The 22,176-nt window shown below is 48.3% G+C and overlaps 1 protein-coding gene across 5 annotated transcripts; it reads left to right on the forward strand.

The window, feature by feature from the left end:
- The first annotated feature begins 1,483 nt into the window (after window positions 1-1,483).
- LOC129734115 (toll-like receptor 2 type-1) lies at window positions 1,484-21,727 on the forward strand. Of its 5 annotated transcripts, none has more exons than XM_055725442.1 (6): window positions 1,484-1,783; window positions 8,339-8,577; window positions 9,678-9,733; window positions 13,429-13,696; window positions 16,993-17,124; window positions 18,975-21,727. In XM_055725442.1, exons 5-6 carry the CDS (start codon window positions 17,111-17,113, stop codon window positions 21,358-21,360), a joined length of 2,400 nt encoding a protein of 799 aa, XP_055581417.1. In that variant the 5' UTR covers window positions 1,484-1,783; window positions 8,339-8,577; window positions 9,678-9,733; window positions 13,429-13,696; window positions 16,993-17,110; the 3' UTR covers window positions 21,361-21,727. The 5 variants fall into 5 exon arrangements, with proteins under 5 accessions (XP_055581417.1, XP_027657479.2, XP_027657482.2 ...); XM_027801678.2 differs by having other exon boundaries at window positions 17,048-17,124; XM_027801681.2 differs by lacking the exons at window positions 1,484-1,783; window positions 8,339-8,577; window positions 9,678-9,733; window positions 13,429-13,696 and adding an exon at window positions 18,628-18,689 and having other exon boundaries at window positions 16,662-17,124.
- Window positions 21,728-22,176: the final 449 nt, after the last annotated feature.

The following is a 22,176-nucleotide window of genomic DNA, read 5'->3' on the forward strand; positions in this document are numbered from 1 at the left end:
TTGGAAAATAAAACCTCTCTGAAAAAGTTGGTTAGAGTTGTTAGAGTGCCAGCAAAAGACAAAGAAAATGAACCGCAAACAACTTGAGAAATATTGCTAAGAAAGAAAACAATCATTCTCTTTAATCAAACCAGAACGGATCAAGAAGTAATTCCCCCGGGAGCTGTGTAGTATTAGGCAAAGTATTTCATATAACTTTTCATAACAATAACTAAGGAATGTAACAAGCTCATTAGGGTTACCAGGAATAATTGCTGCCATCAGGAGACATCTGTATCTTAATTAGCAATCCACTGAATACAAGTGAATTTGGGCTGGGTTAAAAATCATTCTTCCTACAGTAAAGGGGAGGATGAAATAAATAATTCTACTGTGTATTTCTTTGTACCAAAATGATTATAATTCTGGAGTGAAATGGGAGAGGTTGCTCTAAAGGTATCTCATAGTCTTGATCAAAATAATTCCTAATTTCTTGCCTTGTGTCAGGAGTTCATTATAGCAGGATCAGAAGTTTCACGGATCTCTCTGAATGGTACCATTTTTAGAATTTTTTTTTGAGAAATTTCAGCAAAGTAAATTCTCGGTTAACCCAAGGAATGTTAAAAAGCGCAAAGGGAAAAACAAAAATGCTAGTATAAAAGAGCAATAGCTTGTGCAGTTCACACTAATAGGGCTGGTGGTGGAGGGGGAAGAGAAATCACGGGCCGTTCCCCATGTTCGATGTTAATTTCTGTCACAGCGCAAATGTTACGTGAACTGGGGACATTCAGTGTTTTCCCTGTAAGAGACATGGGAGAAACAACAGCTACACCTGCTCCCCGCGCCCAGCGGGTTTGTGCCTTCTTACGTGTGCATTGGGAGCTGGGGGTACCAGGCTACCGCTGTCCTTGAGTTGCAGAGGGCATCTTGGCCAAGCCTGCCTGGTTGGTCCAGTATTCCCACCCTGGAGCCAGGGAATATTCCTGGTACATTTTGTGAAGGTTTATAGGTCGTATGAGAGACAGCATTTGGGCAAAGGCAGCACCCCGTGCAGGGGTGTTCAGCTGCCCTAGCCTCACCAGGCTGCAGCAAGCCCCTCACCGCGGGAAGCTGGAGAGCCAAGGGAAGAGGAGCATCCCAAGCAGCTTCCCCACAGGAGGGAGCAGCGTTCTGCTGGGGCCGTCTCTTGGTGAGCGGGGCAGATGCGGTGCTGAGCTTGCTTCTGCAGGGAGAAGCCACCCGTCTGGCCTGGGAGCTGGGTGCAAACTGCTTGGGGTAACGGGCTGCCCAGACTGCGCTGCGGGTGCTGGATGCTGCCTGGGAGGCTCGAGGCGTGTGGGCAGAGGCAGGCTCCTGAAGGCAGGCTCCGTCGGAGCGCGGTTGTTGCTCTCAGGACTATGTCAGGAGCGTGATGGCAACTGCTGGGTCTGTCCTACAGCTCCTGCAGCTGGACCTGGGCGTGCAGGACTGTTGCAGCCGCTCGAAGGAGCAATGACCAGCAATCGGCTTGCTATTGCGCTTGCAGGAATGAGCCTGAAAGCTCTTAGGGCAGCTGCGAGATCTGATTGCCAGGGGGCAAATGAGATCATCAAAGAGAGCTGTCAACCATCTGAGTCAGCTGGAGAGGCGGAAGGGGAGGAAGCTGGGGAGGTGCTCCCCACCTGCGCTGGGGCTGGCAGTGCCTTCAGCTCCAGCGCCCAACTTCTCTCGGGCTCAGGAGAAGCCCCAGTGCCGCCCGGGAAGCCGCGGCCTTGGCAGCACTGAGATTCCTGCAGAGCCAGCACCACGTTCGTCATCCTGCCAGGTGAGCTCTTGGCTGGCCTTTGCGGTAGTAGGTTGGGCATGGCCCTCCAGCGTTGGCTTTCATCGCTGCCAGCCTCAGGGAACACTTGTTTATTTTTCTTAGTCACTGAGTCACCACCATCTTTTACCCTCCTCACCTACTTGCTTTCAGCAATTTGTGGAAAAGGTGCACAGCAGCTCCTCCCTGTCACCATGGGCACGTTTTACTTGTGCCTTAGGTTGCCCCATCCCATTGTTCAGTCCATCCGTACACTTCTAGAGGGAAAATGGCTCAGCGCAGGGCTCGCCACGTCCTCCTCTGCAGTGCCTTTGGGTGGGCTGAGGGCTCACTGTCTCCCCGGGGCTGCTGCGGCCGTCCTCTCTATTGGTGGCAATGCAGTGCTCACCCTGCCTTCCTGGCAGGCGGGAGGCTGGCAGAGCAGGTGTCCCAGCTGGAGAAGGAGCCCCTTGGCGTTGGGGCGCTTGCCCAGTCCTGTACCAGCAGAGGCTCCGCGATGCACCCTGTCCCTGCGAGCCGGGGGATGCGGAGGGATGGGAGGCAGTGGGCAAGCTGGGCTCTGCCACAGCCCGGGCAAGTGACAACAGCACAACAATTTATTGTCCCAGCCCTAAAAGGCCCTGTTGCAGCTGAGGTCCTGGGAGCTCCCACCCGCCTCTGCAGCTCATCGCTGTTGCACGGACACAGGCGCTCCCCTGCTGCTGAAAGCTGAATATTGCTGCTGCTCCTCCCTCCCTCTCTGGAGCGGGTTTTCCTGCAAAAGCTGTCGGTCCGTGCCTGTCTGACAAAAATGCCTCCTTCGTCACTGTGAGTTGCACACCATGTGGCTTGTTTTTTCTGTGACCTCTGCTGTATTTCATTTCTTGCTGCTTTCAACAACAACAGCAGCAGCAGCACAACCTCTCCAGCCTTTGCTCACTCCGAGGTTGCTCTGAAGGGCGGCCGTTCCTTGTTGCTCCCCTGGTTCCGTGTGGGAGCTGCCCCCGGGGTTGTTTGGAGTTTTGGCAGCCTTGTCCAGAGGTGACGGTGCTTTGGTGTTCCCCTGCGGCCCCGTGCATCCCTCTGGAGTTTTTGTTGCTCGGAGGCTGCCAGCAACCTGCTCAAGCGGGGACCATGCTGGCCTGGAATGAGGGGCCTCCCCAGAGTACGAACCAGTGCCAGATGAGCTTGTCTAGCTGGTGTGGACAAGCTTCTCATCTAGCATAAACCAGTTATTTAATCATTGTCAGCTAAACTACTAGCAGCTAGGCTTGGCTTGCAACTCAGTGCATACGTATGTATACATCTCTTGGAAGGAGCATGTCAACTCCATGAGCGACCAAAAAGCCCCCATCCTCTCCAGTAAACCCAGCTCCCATGTGGTGATTTTGAGGTGACAGACCATACCTACGAGCCCCCCTGCCACACTCTGGGGTACGGTTGCCGTACCCGCGGGGGGACAGGCTCTGCCAGACCTCCTTCCTCCAGCCATGCTGGCAAAGCGCTCAGTTCGCTGGGAGCCGTTTGTTTGGTTTTAATTTCGATTGAATGTACAATTTGTGAAGGGAAGCTGAGGCTTTCGCACGTCTTCGTTAGCCCAGATGTGCGGGAAGCTGCGTGCTGGGCCCGCGCCGGCGCTGGGGGGTGGCGACGTGGAAGGCAGGCTGGGGGCAGCGGGTGCTGTGGTGGGGGCTGCCTCAGAACTAGAAAGGACCTCTTTCTCACGCAGCGCTGAGGTGCTGCGGTGACGTGCTTGGCCACCAACACCCTGTGAGAACCTGCTACGATTGCTGGTTCTGATTTAGGGAGAGAAATGTTTCACTCCATTTGCGGCCTTGTTAGATGAAAGGTGTTTTGCAGTGCGGCGTAGGAAATGCTGAAGGGCGCAAACCAGATGCTGAAACTGATAAGGGAACCTTGCAGAAACAGCAGAAAACACCGTAACCTTCCCGCTGCTCGCCTCAGACCTGTGAGACAGTGGTGTGGTGGTGGGATCTTACTGCTCTCTACTCAACGGTGCTTGCACGAGAAAGGCAGCCCCTTGGTGGCTTTCCTCCAGCGGCTCGCACGCAGGCTGGTTACCTGCCTCCAGCCTGGCCCACGACAGTGTGCGTACCTCCAGGATGGGGTGCGTGGACCTTGGGAGGGAATGGAAAATGACCTCATTGCCACCCTGTTTCCACAAAACAGGAAAGAGAAAAAGAGAAAGCTCTCTTTCCCCCTGGGGTCCCCCCCATGCTTTTGAGCCATGCAACCCACAGTTTGTGGCCTAAGCTGGTTCTGGAGCTCGGTGGCAGCTTTGTGTTGATCTGCTCTTTCCAGAGCTGCCTGCGGGTCGATCGGTCTGTCTGCAGGCAGCAAGCAGTTGTTAACCGGAGGAGGTACCAGCCTTACTTCTGCTGATGAAAGCCTCTGCTCAATCACAGCTTGTGTTCCTCCTTCGGTTATTAGCTTTTAATTAGGCACCTACCACCCCTTCCTGTTAGCTAAGGACATCAGGCACACACCATGCCTGCCTTCAGGCCCCCACTGGCAGTACGGCCTTCAGTCCATGCACTCACCAAATGGCCTTGAGTACTCAATTCCAGTTTTTCCCAGCTCTGTGTCCTTGGCCTGAAACGCACTTTCCAGGGCTGCAAGAAATCAGACCGTAGGTATCTTCTGCTTAATCAAAGCTCAGTTGTCCAATTTTCCCACACTGTCACTCCAGTGAGCACAGATGCGGCTGAGCAATTTTCTCCTGGCACTTTGCTACTGCTTTCACCACCACCACGTCACAGCAAGTGCAGCTGGTCTCCCTCTCTCCTGGCTTGCAGGGTCTGCTTACGCTTTCGGTTGCAGCCTTGAACATCGCAGCTCTGCGTGGCTTGGCCTGAGTCTGCTGCTGCTTACAGGGTGGGATACTCCTGATGACAAGCAGAAAGCTAGGACACGTGCTGGGGTGGGCAGCCTGCACGGGCTGAGCTCACGGTGGTACAAGCTTTTCCTGCCTGTAAGTATTTCTGCTTTCTGAGCAAGGTTCACAGGCAAGAATAAGAGTTTCTCTTGCAATAGCCGAACCTCATGACCCAGGTTGATACCCTACAGCAATGTGCAACTTCTGGAAGCCCTCAGCTCACAAGATCATTAAGGAGAAATATCTTTGTGTTTTTTATAGGTGGCCTGTACATTCACTGGTTGGTGAAGGGTTGGTTTGGCTTTGTTACTGAGAAAGGAACCTTTTTGTTCACTTCAGAGGTTTTTAATCATTTATCAGTTTAAGGACTAAAGTTTGTCACACAGTTTGTTGAGGACCAAGTAACGGTTTAAAGAAATGCTTCAGAATCATTAAGTGAGCTATAAAGTATTCATTAACTCTTATTTATTAGTTTCCTTAGTGAAACATAAGCCTGTTAGCATCCTCCAGAGTGACTTACGTGACTGAAGCTTGATGAGCTGCATGTTCAGGTTTGTTTGCAAGAACCTCATATGCCATTTTCCATAACAGAGGAGCCTGAAGCCTAATTGAGGCTTCTTCTTTCTGAAGAGCTGACTTGAGGGATGAGCGAAAGGCTCCTACAAGGCCTTCCTTCTGTCCTTCTTGTTTTCTCTTGTCTGAGTAGTTCTGTGTCAGTTGATCAGCCTCATCTGCAGACTTGTAAAGCAGGAGTTCAGCTGTCTTGGCCAAAGCATCACTGATATTTCTTACAGTGAGAGTTAGATAAGTCTTCAAGAGACTGAGTATTGAGTTCTATAAATAAAAATAGGAAACAGATGGCACCAGTTTCAAAAGTTAAGTGGTTTTTAACTAGTCCAGTAACTAATGTTGTCGTATACCTACAAAAATATTACAGTTTTATCTTTGCAAAGATCAAAAGAACAACTTTGAAACACTTGCCAGGCACATGCAGCCATGCGTTTTAATAGATGACAGACCAAATATATCCTTACAGTAATGGGAGTGACTTGCCGATTTCGAATTCCCCCGTGTATTCCTGCAGTGAATAAAGCCTAATGACTGCTCTGGTTTGGTGTTTTTTTGGTGGTGGTTTTTTTTTTGTTTTTTTTTTTTTTTTTTTTAAATTACTACTACTGTGGACCCAGCGCTCCCTCGAACATACTGCAGATATTAAGAGAAGCCTGCAAGTCTGCGGTCTGAGGGAGGGCCTGGTGAGGAATGTTTCATGACAGGAAGAGGTAGGAAGCCCCTGAGCTGCCCAGGTCCCCTCAAGGGGCTGAGTATGTCAGCATTCCCTCATGTTTAGATCAATCCGCTTACTCGTGGGTATCTGCTTTAACTCCCAGAAAAAGCCAGGGAGGAGACGGACCATAGCATGCCTGACTTAGACTGGTACGAGCTGGCTCTGTGCTGCGATGTGGTCTCTGGACACGTTGTACGTATGATGCCTGACACGACCAAACCCACCGGAGCTCCAGCACTGCCCAGCAGCAGGTGGAAAATTGTGTGCCAGCTGCTCAAACTGCTGATTTCTCCAGTGGTACAGTTTATTCTGAAAACTGTTTTCCAGTTGTATAATTTATTCTGAGTGTAGGAGAGACCACTTTTCCCCAGCTGGGATAAACCTTTGGGAGTCCAGACTTTTTTAGAGTTACAGTTGAGCTAAAAGTTGCTCTTATGCAAGATGCCAACTTTTATTAGTGCGCCTGCAAAACAGCTGCTTCTGCTTTCCACAAACACTGAACACTGGTTGAAAGTCCATCTCCCTCCTGCGCCTCGGTGCTCTGCGCTGTAAGCTGAACCCCGTGCTTCCAGAGGGGAATGCTGCTGTGTGCACCATCACGCTCAGCTCCTTCCACCTTCCTGAAGCTTGGCTTCCCAGGACATGGGATTCTGTTTCTTTCGTTTGTTATGTGTGTAGTTTTTTGTTTTTAAGGAGTTCAGCCTTTTACTTGGCTTGGTTGAAATGCCTGGTTTTGGTGGTGGAGATGGAAATATAGAGCACAGTTAAGAAACCTCTGGATCTGGTAATGATATCTTTCTTCTGCATTCCCCATCAAAATGGCCTGGAGTCGAGCTTCCAGAAGGCCTATGCAAGAAGCTGGAGGTCAATGTCACTTCTGAAAATGGTGCAAAAAAATCATGGCAGGGATTCATTCTTTGAATTCCATCTTACCCATTAGACCTTAATGCACCTCCTACAATAAAGAAAGAAGGAAAGAAGGTCAGCTTTCTTTTGGTAGGTAGATCGTCAGCAAGTCACATTTAGTGATATTTGTAATATGCTTTAAGAATTAGGCAATGCAGTCTTATGTCAGGGACAACCAAGAAAGAGACTTAACCAAATTTTTGGATCCTGGGGCCCCTTTAGACATGCAAGTGTTTAGCATTTTGTTCTCAGGTGTCCCGTATTCGGCTGGTACCTCATACCTGGAGGCCCTGGCGTTTAGATACCACCGTTCCTGTTGGGCTTCTGGCTCTGCATCTGAGGATGCTCAGGATTTCTCAGTGCAGCTGGTGCCAGCCACCTCTGCTGGTGTCCTGGGGTTAAGCTCTCGCTCATATCTTCCCCGCCTACCTTTTCTGCAAGGCTTAGTCCGGTTCCTAATCACCTGGCTCCTTCAGAAAACATCCAGAAAAGTAGAAAGTAGCACCTCCTTTTCTTCTGTATCTCAGTTGTAGGAACATTTACAGAGGTTTAGGGAGTCCTTTGGCTCCAAAATAATCCCCTGTGCCATGGGACCAAAGCAATCATGTGGTATCTGCCCTGAATTTCTGTATGTATCGTGCTTATCGTAGGAAAAGGAGCAATTGTGACAGCTTGTCTCGGTGACTTCCCCCTGCTGCAGCCTCTCAGATGGAAGATTATGGCATTCCAGAGTCAGGCAAAGGCAGTGTCTCTGCACGCAGGGACGGTCTCGTCCTGCTGTCCACCAAATGTCCATTACATGTGTGCGCCTGCAGCGACCTGGCTCTCAGCTGCTTGGCCACCAGTAGGGATGGGGAGCTGGGGGATCTCGCTGTCTCTGGCCTGTCCCGTCTTCTGGCTTCCCGCCCTGGAGGAGGGGGAACAGAGCAAGGAGGGCTGGATTCAAGCCCCTACCCAGACAGACGGCCCTGCAGCACCGCAGCGCCTTCGCCGTCTGATTTCCTCTTTAAAATGCAGTAGGGGTCCATCTAATTAGAGAGTAAATACACTGTTAAAGGCACGGCTTTATCTACAAAGTTGTTCTCTTTCATGCTGAAAAATTATAGGGAAAAGCAAGGGTCGGAGGGGCAGGAAAACCCCTGGCTGAACTCTGGAGCAGTAAGTGCAGAACTGTAAGGGTGAAACAGGACAGGGAAGCCTCTGAGGCGCGAGGCAGGGTGGTGGGCGCCTCATCTCCCTGAGCCTGGAGCTTGCTCCCGATTTCCAGACGCCTGTGCAGCCAGGCATGGGCAAGGCAGGCAGAGCCACTGCTGGCCCCCGGCATGTCCCCCCGTCCCGGCTGCCTCCCAGCTGGGGGTGTCCTGCGCCCCCGGCAGCTCCCCGCGCCGCTTTTCCTCCTCTTGGGATGGTAGGATCTGGCCCGTGTAAGGCCAATTCTCGGGAGGCCCGAGGAAGAACTGTTAGTAACCGTAACTTCTTTATTTATTTCCAGGCACTTCCTGGTTTCAGTGGTGTGTCATGTTTACCACAGCCAGCCGGCCAAAGTAAACCACCCGAAGCTGCAAAGGAAAAAGCCACCCGGCCGCACGGCGAAGCTGCTCCCCGGCCTCTGAGCGCCGTAGCCCTCTCAGACGAGGCGCTGGCTTGCCGTTCCCAGCGGACAGGCTTGCGAGGAATCGCCCTGAGACAAACCTGCCCCTGTACACAGCCACGGGCAGAAAGCTCAGGCAGGTCTGGAAAGGCTCTCCAGCAAGAAGACGGGTTCATGTGCCTGCCTGTTAGCTTTGGCAGCGCGTCCAGCCGGTGTTGTGCCAGCTGAGTTAGGGAAAGCTAAAGGGGAGGGATTATTTTATGATCGGTGGCATTCCTAGGGGATAGGGGGGTATTTTGGGGACTTCCTAGCAGGAGTAAAAGGCAGAGCAGAGCACAAAGTGGTTCCTTCACAGCCAGGAGGCTGTTTTGGCAGGAGGAGCCAAAACGGATGGAAATATTCCCTTCTCCCTTAATCCAGTTGCAGGCTTGACTTACCCAGAGTGAGTCAGTGGTATCGATGTTGTCCTGTTACTTGGTGAGTAGGTATGAGCTCACAGGGGTGTTTTTGTCCAGCTAACCAGCTTGCCAGCTTCTTGCTGAGTTCCCCATGAAAGAGAAGGGGCCTCCCAGCCTGGAGACAGGATTTCTCCACCTGCAGAAACAGGGAACAAGTCATACTCACTCATAGGCTATGTTTCATCATGACAAGTGTGAGGAATACTTATTTTAGGGAAAAACTTAGCCCTTTGAACAGTGGGGGAGAAGAGTCCAGCCAGCTTTCACCTTATCCATCCCTTCTCCCATTGCTCACTGCATTTTTGTTAGCAACCCCTGTAAGATACTATTCAACCAGAAGGCTTCGCAAACATCAGAGAGGACATTGTCAAATGGAAACACGGAGACACCAGAGAGCCGACGGAGAGAGTCCTCTCAACAGGGGGTTGTGCACCTCAGTATGCTTTGCTTGACCTTTTAGTCCCAGCTGTGAGATGGGAACAAGGAGTTCAAGGAACCAGCCCCAGAGAAAAAAAGTACTCAGAAAGGCTGATTTTAAAGGAAATTTATTCAAACTATTAATCATGGAACATACAGGAAATTAATGTAAAATGATGTCATAAAAATAGCACATGAAAGAAGTGAAAATGTAACATAATTTCTATAAATAGAAAAGAATCTTTATACTGACACTTGTGTAAGTTATAAGCTGAAAACAAACCAGGTGGCCAGTCTGTTGGCTAACAGTTGTTAAAGATTGGATGCTAAGACCCAAAGAAACAAAGATCATCTTGTGCCCACAGGTGCAAACCTCATGATGAGTTCAGCATTGGAAGAATATCACCTGAATTGATATAAGGTAAGAGAGTGCATCTAATTTGACGATCTTCCCCACAGTAGAGCAGACGTGAGGCAGACAAATTTTATTACCCTATGGTTCTCTCTGAACCAATCTGTTCTTTTCCTGTAATTCCAGCTGTTGAGATGAAATTTGGTTGGTTTTACTGCTTTTTTGTTTATGGTATTTCCTTTGTTTCTTCTTCCTTTGATAACTCTTCTGCCCAAAATCTGCAAACGGGAGAGCAAACTTCGTGTAAGCATGAGTTACCATGCATCCTATACTTATTAGAGTTCTACAAAAGTCTTCTTAGCATTAGTACAACTCCCTGTTGCAATTTTTGTGTAAGTCGCCTACTTGCTTTCAAGTGAAGAGTGGGGGTTTTCTGTTGCCTTGTGCTTGCAATCACCTATTGCACTAGGGTTTTGGTGTCTGCTGGAGTTCCTAAGTCATGCTAAAAGGCCTACAGCATCAGCAATGTTTCTGGACTATCATTATTGGAATAATGGGATATTGCTAAGAAACAGCTATTCCCTCTCAAGTGCCATTGCTGCCCAGCCTTTGCTCCCTTTCTTCAAACGGACACCGTGACATGGCAGAAACCGCTGGGTTGAAACAAAACCTGAAGAAAGCAAATCATTTCCCATCGAAGCTGTTGCCTAAACACACTGCTCTGGGCGAGCATGGTCAGCTGTGGTGGGGCTTGCCACAGGCGTCTCCAGACCATCCTGGTCATACCTGCATTGCCAAGGCTCAGCCATGCTCTACGTGGCATATCCAGGTAACTTTGTTTGGATGTTAGAGAGGAATTCAACTCGAAGTCTGTAAACGTGGGTATTTCACAGCAGTAGGAAGCACCTTGTTTTGGGGGCTGCTCCCCTAGTATGGGGCGTTTCTTTCTTTTGCAAAAAAGACAAAAAGGCATCTTGCAGCACAGGCAGAAGACTTACACAGTCCGTTCTGAATCCATCAATGCTAAGCTGGTACTGCTACACTGAAGAAAACTTACAGATGAGCAAGAAGTGCAATCTGAGGATAATTTAGGAGGAATTATTAAAATAGCTGTGTGTGTACTTGAAAATCAGCTTGGGATGCCTGTTTTCAATCATGTTCAAGTCTGGAAAGTCAGAGAATAGTCAGATATTGGAAATATCTAATTATTTGAAGATGTTTTGGTGGCTCTGTCGGAGTCAACACACACTTTTCAAATACTGACATTGTTGTATGATCAGGATTTTCATTTTTAGTAAAAATGATTTTTTCATGAGTGTTTACAACTGCTGTATTCAAGCTTCTAAAACGTTGGTTTAAAAAAAGTATACACTTGCAAAAGAACACAATAGAAATAATCCCTGCAAGAAACTCATGAAACATGTAATTTTTCTAGTGAAAAAAACCCCTAGAAAATAGGTCATTAGAATTTTCCTATTTTTTAAAACTATGGAGTTTTGATAGGCGATAAATCAGGAGAACTACCTGCACTGAAGAAAAAGCTTCTGATGCTTTGAATAACTGAAAAGATTTGGAATGGACTGGTTTCTCTTTCTGAAATGCGCTGCCATGTCTGAAATATTTCATGGCAACAGCTACAGAGAGAGGCAGAAGCTGAATGCAAAGCCTGAACTACCTGTGCAGAATATATCCTGGCGTTGTCTTTTGTGGAATGAATACAAAAATCTTGATATTTTTATGGCATATGATAATGATCTGCTTCATTTCCTGCTCAGATTCTTGCCCAACTGTTAAACACAATTATTTTTTTTATTATTTTTTTTGTAACAAGCAGTTAAATATGTATCTTTGCATCCCAGCACAGTGTTTTCCACCTCCATACAGGAAGCAAACTCTAGCTGCTTCTGCAATGACTTGGTCCCATTCCCAGGAATGTTTCCCTTACATAAAAAGAAAAAAAAAAAGGAAGAAAAAAAATAAACAGAAAAAAACAACCCCCTTATTTCAGTGTATTAGCACTAGCTAGACCTAGGCACAAGACATGTATCCATGCATTTCTCTCAACAAGGCAAGACAAGGTTTACTGGACCTTTCCCGCAATGAAGTGCACCAACACGCGTGTCCTTTTGCCCAGCCTCTCTCAAAGGACCTTATCCTTGGAGATGAGCAAAGCAGTTTTCCCTCCTTACGGGAAATTCCAGTGCCAGGATGTTAAACCCTAACTTCCTCACAACAGCCTGCCAGTGATGGCTTGCACCTGGTGGGCTGTGACAGGATATTTTCTCTCCTGGTGAGCTGAAATGAAGCAGAAGCTGTCCAACAGTGAGCACTGGAGATCCCATTCCTCTCTCTTCCCGAGCCCCCGTAGTCCAGCCTGTGCCTTGTAGGGTACTTGAGAACCCCAGCCCTGGGGCACCTATAGCGGTCCCGATGGCTGGGGACATGCTGGGGGGTGGCACAGCCTCAGCATGGGCAGGTTTGGTGCCTTCTGGGTGGCCAGAGCACAGGGTGGTTGTGGCTCTGTCTGGAAACCTGCAAAATCCTTGTTTTGAAATAGGCATGGCACCTCATTTTCTTAAAAACTGGAAATATGTCTTATGTCTCCAAATACCTCTGCATAACAGATGACCTCTGTCATATAGTTTGGCATACAGCAAACTGATGGACACAACAAGAGTGTGATAGATGGAGAGCAAAGAAAAGAAGTTCTTCAAAATACTGGGTGAGCGGTACTTTGGAAGGCTACCCAGAGGTATTTCCTGAAGACAGCCAAAAAACTGAAGTAGCTTTGTATGTTGATAATGTAGAACCAATTAGTAGTATGAAAATAGCAGAAAATATATTAAAAGAAAATGTGATTTCCAGATTATGTCTGTTTTAGCGGATGGATGCCCAGCAGCAGTCAACTGGGAGCCCGTTTGCTCAGGTGGTGAGAGGTACGTTTGGGCTGACCTCCAAGGTCCCAGTGCTGTGACGTTTGTGTTTCAGGTTCCTGAGTCCCGCAGCCTGATTAGGCTGCAGAGTGCCTGTGGAGAACCAGGGTTATGGGTAGGGGAAGTATAAGGGCTGGTACAGGCGAGCTAGCCTGTAAGAAAAGCCGAAGTCAAGGCTGCTCTGAGCAGACTCTTTATGGGTCCTGAGCACCTGCCTCCATGCATGGTTCCCATCCCTGCATCTTCTCTGGGAGCTGGACCTCTTCCGCAGGGATGCAGGAAGCCCTGGGTGGTGCTCGGAGGAAGTTACGCTCCACCAGATGTATTTCCAGACGGACCTTTCCCCCGTGCACATCCTGGCCCCTACCAGGACTATTTTGGCAGCAATGAGGTCTTTTCTTTTGTCGAGTCGTGCTGATGTAACTGTCCTAGAAAAACAAAACTTTCCATATTATTAGAACAAGCTTCGATGTCTTAGCCTGCAAACTCCCCTGCCAGCTGCTTCCCTGTTAAGGTAGCAAATCAGTGTCATGTTATTCCAACTGAATGCTTCCTGAAAGGAGATGGTCAAAAAAAACCCCACGGCCCTGGTTCCTTGGCAGAGGCTGGCTGTTGAATGAGTAACCTCTTACACAGCATCATCATCCTCTGCCACAGCAGCAGGGCAAGGACAGTCCAGAAGGAACATAAAGGGAATCTGCTCCTTTGCGTTGGAACTTTCAGTCTGAAGATTTAACCAGGGGACTGAGCAGCTGGAAGGTTAAGCCTGATACAGAACACAACAAAGTTAAAATTGTTTATTTTTCATTATAATGTTTCTTTTTGTTGTAGTTCGAACATGAATACCCGAAGCCCTGCAAGTCAGATTAAAGCACAGGCACCAGCAGTACATGCCAAGGCTCTGCTTCCAGGACCATGAAAGGATGCCAAGCCGTTCTGCTTTCAATTACACAAGTATTATACCTCCTGCTCCAAAGACTGCAAACACAGATCTGACCATTTTTCCTTGCCATCCGTTTCCAGGGGGGCTTAAGAGCAGAGTGCTGGGCTGGCACCACTGCGGCCGAGCCGACACACCAACACATCCCAGTTACCAAGGGTAAGTGTCAGGAAGCAGTTGTGCCCTGCTTGCAAAGATTTGGAAAGCGTTTCTGTTCGTGTCCCAGACTGACAAATGGATTTGTGAGTTCCCTCCCTTTTCTACTGCTTCTGCCTTTTCTTTGAGGCCGGGGTCTGGGGGCGGGTGTCGCCTGGGCTGGGCCCCTTCTGCACTGGTCGCTTGTCTTTTTTCAGCAAAAAAAGCAAAAAGCAGCTGAGTGTGGATGCTGACATAGAGGAAGAAACAGAGGAAGGGAGTGTACAGGCTGCGAGTCCTCTCGTGTGGGACTGGGAAGGGGAAGTGCTTTAAGGAGTGCGACATGCCCAGATGCTGCAAGAGACGGAGAAGTCGGTGCCTCTGGCAGGCAGGGGGGAAGAGGCTGCAGGGCTCTAAAACTGGGGTCTGATCTTAAAGCTGTGTTCCCTGAGTAACACCACACAGATGCAGAAAGAGGAGACAGTGGGAATACAATGGTGAAATAACCCTTGTAACTCTGGTGGCAGACTGACTGAGGACCAGTGTTGCCACATGGTTCATGGTTTTTGATCAAGTCCCTCCTTGTGGGGTTCTGTGCCACATACACCTGTCTCTGTTTCTAATTCTGTTTTGGTCAACACCCATCTAATACAGTCGCCCATCGCTGGTCGCTGCCCTGCCTGTCAGCAGTAGGGTTTTACTAATGGAGGAGGGCTGTGGCAGGAGCCTGTCCCTCTGCCAGCAGAGGCAACGCAGGGACCCAGCACCGAGCCACAGGAATCCGGGATGCTGAGTGGGCTGTAGCTGGGGGTCGGGGAAGAGTTGGCTGAAGAAAGCGTGTGCTTCTTGAGCTGCTCTCTGACGAACAGGAACATCTAAAGGAAGAGAGCTTCAAAAGTGCTGACCAGCTCTGTCTCAGCCCTATCTGCCAGCAAAGGCTTGTGTGGCATCTCTGCTTGGAACATCTGCAGTTACAAAAGCACAGGCTTGATGCACATCTGTGCCTTTCTGCTGGGAAAAAGTAATGTACTGGCACCAGTGGAAGCATGTACCTTTTTTAAAAGACTATAAAGGAGGAAGGATAGTCATAGATTAAAGTTGGAGGAGTAGAGAAAGCACCCACAAGGTGCAACTTCGTTCAGTGTTAAACATGCTGGAGAAATCTACTCTGGAGAAAAAGCAGATGAATGGTATTCTCATCTTAAAAGACAACAGCTTTCTCCTACTTTAGACTCTTTGATTTCGAAAGATGTTGTTTTGAGTCCAGGCTGGAGCTCAATTTGGAAGCTGATCCTCTGGGAGGCAGGTGGCTGGTACCTTGCCTCTGTGTGTGGGGCAGCTTGTGGAGGGCATTTCTGTCCATCTTGAGCATCCTCGGACCTTCCTGACTCTGGATAACCTGATAAATCCTGACAAATTGACCTGAAATGAGAGAGGAGAAGTTGTGCTGCTTGTTGACTTTTTTCCCTACTGAAGGAAACCAGCAGAAGTCCCACTCTGATTTCTTGGCTTTTTAAGCAACTTGCTGAACAGCTTGGTTTGTGGGCTGCGGCATGGGAAGGTGGGCAGGGTTGCTCTGGTCTTCCCTTTCTCAGGGAAACCAGAAGCCTGGCCCAGTTCACAAACATGATGAGAGTGGGCTGAGCCTGGATGTTAGGAGAAAGTCAGTGCTTCTGAAAAAATAGCTGGTGCCTACCTTGAATTTCCACAAACGCATGGTGGTGAAGCTGTAACAGGTAGAAAAGCGTGCTCGTTTCACATTGAATGAAGTACGTGGCTTCATATGTGGTCTACTCTTCTCCAAAGCTCTTCTTAACTACATTTAAGTTTACTAAGGAGTTTCAATTCTAATGACAAAAACTTCTAGGAATGAGTTTCATCAACCTCAGAATTAACATTTTTAAACATTTCGAAAATTGAAAGTCTTCTCTGTTGAAGAAAAATAACGATTTCTGCAGAGAGGTGCTAGAGGGAAGAGGTAGCTTTGGGGAAGCTGATGACATTCCTTCACTAAAAAGACTATTCCCCTCCCTTGCTGTGTCCCATAGCTGCTCTGTCTCTGTTTTAGAATGCGGTTATGCTTATCATCTATTCTCTGTAGCAGGCAGAAAATACAAGGGTATCTCAGTCTTTCAATTCTTTTTTTTTGGAAAGCGTCAAGTTGTTAACCTAATGTGCAACGCTAATTTCAGCGCAGTGGAACTGAAAGTTGCTATGAGATGCACTCTGGCTTCTGCCTGGGCTTTACCACCCTTGAGGATGCAGATGCCACCATGGGCCCTCTGACACTTGGCAGGTGGCAGGAGTCAGTCTGTCTGTCTGCTGTAAGGCAGGTACCTCTTGGTGCAAGGGGGCAGCAGATCACAATTTCTGTGCACAGAAAAGAAACGGCAGTAAGAAGGCTGGGGGTTTGAATGTCATGGGTTTTCCTTTCAGAGCTGGTAGGTAGACTCCCTGCTCCTTCACGCATGCAGCATGCTTGGCCATTTGACCAACTGTGTGTTTCCATTCAGTCAAGCTAAAACAAATATCATCAAACTTCCCCTCTCAAAATTGCCTTGGATGTTTACAGAGAGGTACTTTATTTCATTCTGTGTCATCTTTTTCAGACAGCATATCATCCCATTCTTATGCATTTTCTATTTGTTGATTACATATGACTGCAGTGTCCTAGGAAATGAAATGATGCTAAGTGTTTTCCAGTACTCTCTTTGACTAAACAATTTGACTCCAGCATTTATATCAATATAATATATATATCAATCTATATATTGATAACACTTTACAGAACCTACACAACAAAATAATTTGGCTGTGCTGAGATGTTCTGTTGCTCAGTACAGTTAACAACCCCCCAGTGCATACCAAACAATAAGTATCAAAAGTAAAGATACAGGGAGGTGAATGCTGTTCTCCATAGGAACTATTTCTGCACTTAATGCTGAAGGAAGTGATTGTGAAAGAATGACTTGTGCAAAATGGTTGCATCAGCTTTTCCAGTGATGGACGACTGACAAAAAGGAAGAGACCTGCCACTGAATTTCATCTTGCAACGAAGAAAGTGCAAATATGACCTATGCTCATTTTTGTGTCCTCAGTCAGCAGCAGCGATAGAACTGGTTGAAATGTGAGTTTGAAGGGCAGCATCATGTGTGCCGGACAGTGCTGAACTCTTCAGAAGCCATGGTTTCCTTAGGGGAGCAGCCATTAAAGCAAAGCTGTGCAGGCTGGTGTGCCTCACTGGCTGAGTAGTTGGAGGACATGGGGAAACTGTCAAGTTTTGTTTGAAGAGTACAGGCTGAAATGTTTTCTCACTCCAGGACTGTCATTGCACCAGACCTGCCAAAGGATTTCCAGCTTTTGTTGTAATTGCAGATATGAAGTGACTGCTTGGATCCCAGAGTACATGATCAGCACGCGAGGAGGCTGAAACACAGGATGCAGTACACAAGGTAAGTTGTTTACTCTCTGCTTGTTCAGGAGTTGAGGGTACTGTTCATCTGCAGTACTGAAACTGTTTACAGCAGCTTGTGAGCTTTTACCAAGTGACTTATTTTCTGGTGTAACCACTGGTGAAATGTTCTTTGGCACCCGCGGCAGGAAACACAGCCTTTCTGTAAATTAAAATCAGTATTATTCTAATTATATCCACTGTTTATAGGGTGGCAGTAACATCCAATTCCCATCAGTTACCAGTGTTGATTTACAGAAAAAAAGTGATAGACTTGTTTGATTGCATATCAGCTTGTTCTACCTTTCCAGTAAAGAACGTAAATGGCTTACACAGTGTGTAAAAGGGTGTGCCAGAAGCCTACACAGGGCTTTTTAGAAGCTCTGAGGCTGGTGAGACTCCATACGGGGGACCCCAAAATCTCTTCCAGGAAAGTTTGCGGTGTTGGAAGCCACAGCCCACTCAAAGGGCTGAGAGGGGGGACACGGTCTGTTCAGGCTTCTGCCTGCGGGGTAGCCGTGCTAGATGGGCAGGCTGATGCTGCAAAGCTGTGAGCATTCAGAAGCATAGTATTGCACAGCTATAGAACCATAGAATCATTTCGGTTGAAAAAGATCCTTAAGAACATTGAATCAACTGTTAACCTCACCGCTAAACCATGTCCCTAAGCACCATGTCTACACATCCTTTAAATACCCCCAGGGATGGTGACACAGCCAGTTCCCTGGTCAGCCTGTTCCAGTGCTTGAAAACCCTTTCAGTGAAGATATTTTCCTGATATCCAATTTAAACCTCCCCTTGAGGCCATTTCCTCTCATCATATCGCTTGTTACTTGGCAGAAGAGACCGGCCCCCACCTGCCTACAACCCCCTCTCAGGCAGCTGTAGGAGCAATAAGGTCCCCCTGAGCCTCCTCCTCTCCAGGCTGAACACCCCGGTTCCCTCAGCCCCCCCTGACAAGACTTGTGCTCCAGACCCCCCACCAGCCTCGCTGCCCGTCCCTGGACACGCTCCAGCACCTCCCTGTCCCTCTTGCAGCGAGGGGCCCAAACCTGAACTCGGTACCTGAGGTGCGGCCTCACCAGTGCCGAGCGCAGGGGGACGGTCACTGCCCTTGCCCCGCTGGCCACACCGTTTCAGCCACCAGCCAGGACGCTGCCGGCCTTCCTGGCCACCTGGGCACCCTGCTGGCTCCTGCCCAGCCGGCTGCCAGCCAGCACCCCCAGGCCCTTTCCCCCCAGGCCCTGCCCAGCCACTCTCCCCCAGCCTGGAGCGCTGCGGGGGGTTGCTGTGACCCAAGGGCAGGGCCCGGCACTGAGCCTGGTGGAACCTCGTACAGTGGCCTCGGCCCATCGGTGCAGCCTGCCCAGACCCTCTGCAGAGCCTCCTGCCCTCAGGCCGACCAACACTCCCACCCAGCTGGGGGCCGTCTGCAAACTGGCTGAGGGTGCGCTCCATCCCCTCAGCCAGATCATTGATGATCTAACCATCTTCCCCTGTTTAGGGCTGAGACGTCCAGCTGTAGCTTCATGGCTGAGAGGAGGCGTGATGTGAGAGGCGTTAGAGGTGAGAGCTGTAGCCAATGCGCATATGGAAAGGCAGGACATTGAAAATGATCCTTTATGACTGTCGAGACATGATCTGGCTGTACTCCACAGCTAGGTAGCACACCACGTTTGCAGGGCTGAGCAGCTGAAGTATGAGAGGAAGACTGATGTTACAGGATAACTCTTAGAATAAAAAAAATTGAACCTGAAATTCCTAATAAAATCACATAGGTTTTCAACGGTTTTTGGTTGCTATTCGAAACTAAAAATTGGCACTAACTTCTCTCCTTTCTGTTTCCTACAGCAAAATGTTCAACCAAATGAAATACAAATCTAGAACAACACACAATTGGCAAGTGTGGGCTATCTACATGATCTTCGCTGCAAACCTCTCTGAAGAGCAAGTGCTGAAGCAGGCTTGTCCTTCATGCGGTGCCACTGAGGTTTGCAACTGCTCTGCCAGGGGCTTGGACTTCATTCCCCCAGGGCTCACGGGCAAAATCACAGTGTTAAACCTGGCCCACAACAGGATAAAGCACATCCAGTCCCAGGACCTGCAGCAGGCTGTGAACCTGAGAGCCCTGCTGCTGCAGTCCAACAACATCAGCTCCATAGATGCGGACTCGTTTCGCTCCCTCGGGAAACTGGAGCTCTTGGACTTGTCAAATAACAGCTTGGCTTACTTGTACCCTGCGTGGTTTGGGCAGCTTTTTTCACTCCAGCACCTCCACCTTCAAGGGAATTCCTACAGAGACCTGGGGGAAAGCTCCCCCTTCTCTAGCCTGAGAAACCTGAGCTCTCTCCACCTGGGCAACCCCTGGTTCTCCACGATAAGGCAAGGGAACTTTGAGGGCATTGCGCTTCTCGACAAACTGTGGATTGATGGTGGCAACCTCAGTCAGTACGAGCCAGGAAGTTTGAAATCGTTTAAGAAGATAAATCACATGATCATAAACATAAGAAATACTAATGTATTCTCAGCGATTATCAGGGACCTTCTCCACTCTGTCGCTTGGTTAGAAGTGAGAGACATTAGATTAGAGATTGAAAAAGAAACCTTGGTGCAGAATGCTACGCTTCCTTTTAGGATACAAAAACTTACATTTAGAGATGCTTCATTCACAGATCAATACATGAGCCGAATACTAGTATTACTAAAGGACATCACATCTTTAGTAGAGTTAGAGGCAATTGATTGTGTGCTTGATGGGAAAGGAGAATGGGATATCAAAGAAATCGCAAGGAGTGGGAAAAGTTTTGTTGAAACTGTATCATTAAAAAATATAGTAATTCAGAATTTTCATTTGTTTTTTGACCTGGAAGGCATGGAGTCACAAATAAACCAACTAAAAAGACTCACCATTGCAAGTTCCAGAGTTTTCATGGTAGCATGCAAACTTGCAAAGCATTTTTCATCACTTCTGTATCTAGACTTCAGTGACAATTTGCTTGTAAATAATCGTTTAAAAGAGACAATCTGTGAAGGTGCTTGGCCCTCATTGCAAACTTTAAATCTAAGTGAAAACTCTCTAAAATCTCTGAAAAACACTGCAAATTCTGTAACTCGTCTACCCAAACTGATTAATCTTGACATTAGTCAAAATAATTTTGGTGAGATGCCAGACGTATGTGAATGGCCAGAAAACCTGAAATATTTGAATCTCTCCAGCACTCAAATATCTGAGGTCACCGCTTGCATTCCCCCAACGCTGGAAGTTCTAGACGTTAGCGCTAACAACCTGAGGGGGTTTGAACTGCAACTACCTTTTCTCAAAGAGCTGTACCTCACCAAAAACCAGCTGAAGACCTTGCCTGGTGCCATATCCATTCCGAACTTAGTGGTTATATCAGTCAGAGGAAACAAGCTCAACGGTTTGTCCAAGGAAGAGTTTGTGTCCTTCAAGAAAATGGAGCTGCTGGATGCCAGCGACAACAGCTTCATCTGTTCCTGTGAATTCCTCTCCTTCATCCACCACCAGGCTGAGATAGCCCAGGTGCTGGTGGGGTGGCCGGATGAGTACATCTGTGACTCTCCGCTGGCGGTGAGAGGGGCACAGGTTGGAGCTGTGCACCTCTCCCTGATGGAGTGCCACAGGTCCCTTGTGGTGTCGTTGATCTGCGCCGTGGTCTTCCTGGTCATCCTCGTGCTCGTGGCTGTGGGCTACAAGTACCACGCGGTCTGGTACCTGCGAATGACCTGGGCATGGCTCCAAGCCAAGCGGAAGCCCAAGCGAGCCCCGCCAAAGGACATCTGCTACGACGCTTTTGTCTCCTACAGCGAGAATGACTCCGACTGGGTGGAAAACATCATGGTGCGGGAGCTGGAGCAGGCCTGCCCCCCGTTCCGGCTCTGCCTTCATAAGCGGGACTTTGTGCCCGGGAAGTGGATTGTGGACAACATCATTGACTCCATCGAGAAGAGCCACAAGACGCTCTTTGTGCTGTCTGAGCACTTTGTGCAGAGCGAGTGGTGCAAATACGAGCTGGACTTCTCGCACTTCCGCCTCTTTGACGAGAACAACGATGCGGCGATTCTCGTCCTCCTGGAGCCCATCCAGAGCAAAGCAATTCCCAGGAGGTTCTGCAAGCTGCGCAAGATCATGAACACAAAGACCTACCTTGAGTGGCCTCGTGGTGAAGATCGGCAGGAGATGTTTTGGGAAAACTTGAAAGGAGCCTTGAAGTCGTAAAGCAAGTCAGCAGTACCCATTTCAGCATATTTCCAAAGGATCTATGTTTGCTTATGCTAAGCGTTTTTTCTTTCTTATTATTCTGCCTAAGGAGAACTGGCTTTGTTGTGTATAGAAATAATTGTCATCTTACTAAATGTGAAAACCCACTTCAGGCTTTCCCATGATTTGATACTCTGATCTTTCACAACCCCTGCCAATAACTATGATATTTGAAAGCCATGTTGGGTTTCATATACTTATCTAAATTCATTTAGCTGTATGTAGGGCATTTCTGTACTTTTTCCTCCTGTTACCACATCCCCAGCTAGTTGCTAATGATGCGATTGTAATTTAGAAATGAAAATAAAAGCCAAGTACTTCAATACTCCCCTGCGTCTGTTATTCTCCTTTAGTTTATTTTCAGTGCCATCATGCATAGCACAGCAATTAAAATTAAATTCTGAAAAAAAAAACCCTGAGGATTTACATTAAAATAAATTCTAACATTCTGTACAGCACACAAAAAGACAGTATCTCGAATATGTACTTCTGTTCACGAGTCTGTTGTTCTGGCTAGTTATACCATGGTCCATACCACCATGCATGGACTGGCATTCACTCGGCACCTGTGAAGGAATCATCCTGGCACCTTGTACAACGGTGGTGAAATACAGAGGCATTAAATCACTGGTGGTTTGATTGGTGGTTGTTTCCTTAGGCTTCTTTCTCCCTGTGAATGCTCATTTCTGCCTCCATGGCCACCACCACATTCCCCTCTATCTCCCCACAGATAGAGCTGAAGCCTTCTATTTGTCGGGTGTGAGGCTGTGTTTC

The sequence above is a fragment of the Falco cherrug genome, chromosome 1 (genome assembly GCF_023634085.1).
Source record: "Falco cherrug isolate bFalChe1 chromosome 1, bFalChe1.pri, whole genome shotgun sequence".
Lineage (NCBI taxonomy): Eukaryota > Metazoa > Chordata > Aves > Falconiformes > Falconidae > Falco > Falco cherrug.